This window comes from Euphorbia lathyris, chromosome 10 (genome assembly GCF_963576675.1).
Source record: "Euphorbia lathyris chromosome 10, ddEupLath1.1, whole genome shotgun sequence".
Classification (NCBI taxonomy): Eukaryota; Viridiplantae; Streptophyta; class Magnoliopsida; order Malpighiales; family Euphorbiaceae; genus Euphorbia; species Euphorbia lathyris.
The window spans coordinates 53,805,194-53,808,677 of NC_088919.1; the positions used below are offsets into that span (position 1 = coordinate 53,805,194).

The following is a 3,484-nucleotide window of genomic DNA, read 5'->3' on the forward strand; positions in this document are numbered from 1 at the left end:
TGTTTGTGCCTTGAAAATAGTATTTTAGGTTCGAATCCGCCCAGTTTGCAGAAATGTTACATGATATTAATAAATATGGGTTAAATTTAATCATATCAAACGGTTCAATTAGAATCGATTCAAAAAGTTCTCAGCTTATTAGTTCGGATTTTAATCCGATTTTCAAAGATATTAAAATTTACTATCAATGGAACCAAAACATTAGCTGATTCTGGACGGTCCGATCAATTCTTAAATTAATTAAAATATCTAATAAATGAATGCTTTGTTTTTCAAAATTATATGAAGAATTTACCATAATAAAACTTTGGCAGAATGCCCATCAAAATTTAGAACGGACATGGTGGCACAACGAGTCATCGATGACTTGAGTTACGAGACTCTCACATATCATATGAAGAAATTAATGTTTGCATTTTCATCTTAAAAAAGAAAGTTTTAGGTGTTCGGTTAGATGACTTGAGTTACTCATTTTTCTTATTATGTTTGCATTTTCACCTTAAAAAAGAAAGTTTTAGGTGTTCGGTTAGACAACTCATCTTTGTTTTTTTTATAGCTGAGAAGTTGTTGTTTACAAAAGTAAGAAATCCCTGCTTTTTTGAATGAAGTATTTTCTAATAGCAAACAGCAACAACAAACAGTAGGTAAACCAAACGGACTCTTAATCTCTTAAGTCCACATGACAAACCGATTGAGAATTTAGATAAATATGAATTGCAGATCACTATAAGCATGTTTACAAGGTCAATAAATCATTTAAAAAAAATTCAGATGGTCAATAATAAGTCATTTTAAACAAGTTCAGAAGATTAACCAGACATTTTGTAAGTTTAGGAAGCTAGTTTTAGCGAAATCCATATCCTAATGTATTAAGAAAAAAAAAACTATTTAAATAAAAAAAAAAAATTAAAGCTAATACTAAAATCTGAAAATAGTTATTATTATCTTAAACATAAAATTATCTAAATCTTGTTTAATTAATTATACATGTCTTTTCCCTTTGATGCCTACCCTATAACTATAAGTATATACTTCGCCATTATTCTCCTAATATATATATATATAAGAACATCGAAAACTCTCTGATCATACCACAAAATAATAAATAAATTGAATGGCTCCTCAACAAGAAGCTTTCATCCATGGCGATAATCTCCGGAAAGGACCTTGGCTCGAGGAAGAAGATGAACAACTTGTTTCTTTCATTTCCCTTTTTGGTGAACGCAAATGGGATTTCATTGCAACTGCCTCAGGTACACACGGATACTCTTTTTTAGTAGCGTTTCTGTGTTTCGTGTCCGTGTAGGCTATGGTTTAGAAATAAGGTTTCATGTCCGTTTTCAGTTTCCGTATCTGTGCAACATAGGGTATAATTTTCAACTTAATTACTGCAGGGCTGAGGAGGAGCGGCAAGAGTTGCCGGCTGCGGTGGTTGAACTATCTCCGGCCAAATCTTAAGCGTGGCCAAATAAGTGAAGAAGAAGAGCAGATTATTATCCAACTACATGAGTTATGGGGTAACAAGTAATGTTCTTTCTTTCTTCTATTTCTTGTTATTTTTATTTTTAGTGATTCCGTCCGATTAATCGGTTTGAGATTGTTGAGACATCTTTTGGATGGTGCTTCTTCTAATTATAGTTTTCTGCGTACATTAGTACTTGAAGTCGTTCTTGTTTTAAGAGTAAGTTGTAGCGTAAAAGCTCCATTTCTTGATATCTAAGGCAATATCCACCGGTTGCAGGTGGGCTAAGATTGCTCGGAGATTGCCCGGAAGAACGGATAACGAGATCAAGAACTATTGGAGAACTCATTTGAGAAAGAAAATGCAACCTCTAGAAGGTGCAAATTTAATCTATTCCGGATCAAATTCTATTTAATGTGCGTTGGCAGCTTAATTTTATAGGTTTATGATTCGAGCCACTTAGATCGAGAGATTTGAATCTTGATAACTTCATATGTTAATAAAATTTCAAACACATGATAGAGTGAGTTTGTATTATGCAAGCTTCAAACCCAAATGACATTCGTGTGCAGATATAAAGATCTCAGCAATGAGTGAGCTAAAAATCATGAGTTAGAAGTAAATTTTTTTTTTGTATGATTGGACATCTTCTTTTTTTATCTAGTTTAGAGGTGCTAATTGCATCCGTATTCTAGATAGTTCTTGGTGGAGGGCCACCTAGAAATATATCTTTTAATTAAGATAGTTTTTTTTGCGGTGGGATGCAATAATTTTCTAATGCGATCCTATTTCTATCTCTGTCGGAGTGTATCAGAAATAATAAATAAATAAACCGTTTTTCTTTATACTTGTCAATTTAAGTTTTTGGTTTAAATGATTTTTTGAAAATGTACTTTATATTCAATCGATTAAGTTGTGTGGCGTTAATGGTAAGTTGTCATGTGGCATACTTTATTATAAAGTGATGCTATTTTATTAGAGGTGCCACATGTCACCTTATCATACACTTGTTATCTACTAAAGTTTTTTGGTTCATTGACAATAGAATAAGTCATGCTAAAAAGAATTAAAGCTTAAAGCACTATTACTCCTAACTCATTTAGAATGTCTGTCTTATATCTGATTTATTATTTGATAACATTTACTCTATGGCTATTTAAAATGTTGGTCTTTGTACTCGATTTTATTATTTGGTAATATTTTTTCTCTGATTATAAAAATTAGTGATTTTTATAACAACAATCACTGATTACTAATGATTTATATTCACAGGAAACAATTCCAACCAAGATTTGTTGTGTCCAAAAGGGGATGATGCACATTCTTGGAATTTTAGTACAGAAGACTACAAATCTGTTGAAGACATAAATATTGGAACTACTACAACAACTACTGTAATTTCTAGTTCTTCCTCGGACCAACATGATGAATTGTCAAGTTTCACATACTTAAATTCACCCTACGAAAACAGGTTATCTGATTGGATGTCAGAATTATCTTCATCATCAAGTGATGATCGGAACGAAATCATGAAATTGAATCATGATCATCATAAGGGATGCACTTGTATTGCTTCATGTTTCTGTTATCTGAATTTCAATGGTGAAGATGGAGATCGTAGCATTTTGGATTCTGTTGGCTCTCTCTGGGATATGAGTTGAAGTTCTATTTTTTTTTCTGTAAATAGATATCATATGGTAATTAGCTATTTAATTTTCTAAGTACTAACCTTTGTGTTATGTGTTCATTTTCTCAAGGAAAAAACATCTTTTAAGTCTCTCTCTGATGCCTCTGATCTTTCAATTTGACATATTGAGTTATCATTCCAATTAATAGTACACATTAAGCTTACGTTTGCCAAATTAATTAGTTGTAAACATATAATCTAATTAAACAAGCATTACTCATTTCATCTGCGTTTAAAATTTATTTTTAACAATTCAAAATAAGGTTTATAAAGTTCCTCTAATAAACAAAAATTGCTTTCGAAATGTTAAAAATGCATACCAAATTAATTACATT

At 31.4% G+C, this 3,484-nt stretch overlaps 1 protein-coding gene across 1 annotated transcript; it reads left to right on the forward strand.

Annotated features, from left to right (window-relative positions):
- Nucleotides 1-1,077: 1,077 nt before the first annotated feature.
- On the forward strand, nucleotides 1,078-3,236 carry LOC136209335 (transcription factor MYB27). Its single transcript, XM_066000773.1, has 4 exons — nucleotides 1,078-1,253; nucleotides 1,395-1,524; nucleotides 1,742-1,839; nucleotides 2,735-3,236. The coding sequence occupies exons 1-4, from the start codon at nucleotides 1,115-1,117 to the stop codon at nucleotides 3,121-3,123; spliced, it is 756 nt and encodes a 251-aa protein (XP_065856845.1). The 5' UTR covers nucleotides 1,078-1,114; the 3' UTR covers nucleotides 3,124-3,236.
- The last annotated feature ends 248 nt before the right edge of the window (nucleotides 3,237-3,484 follow it).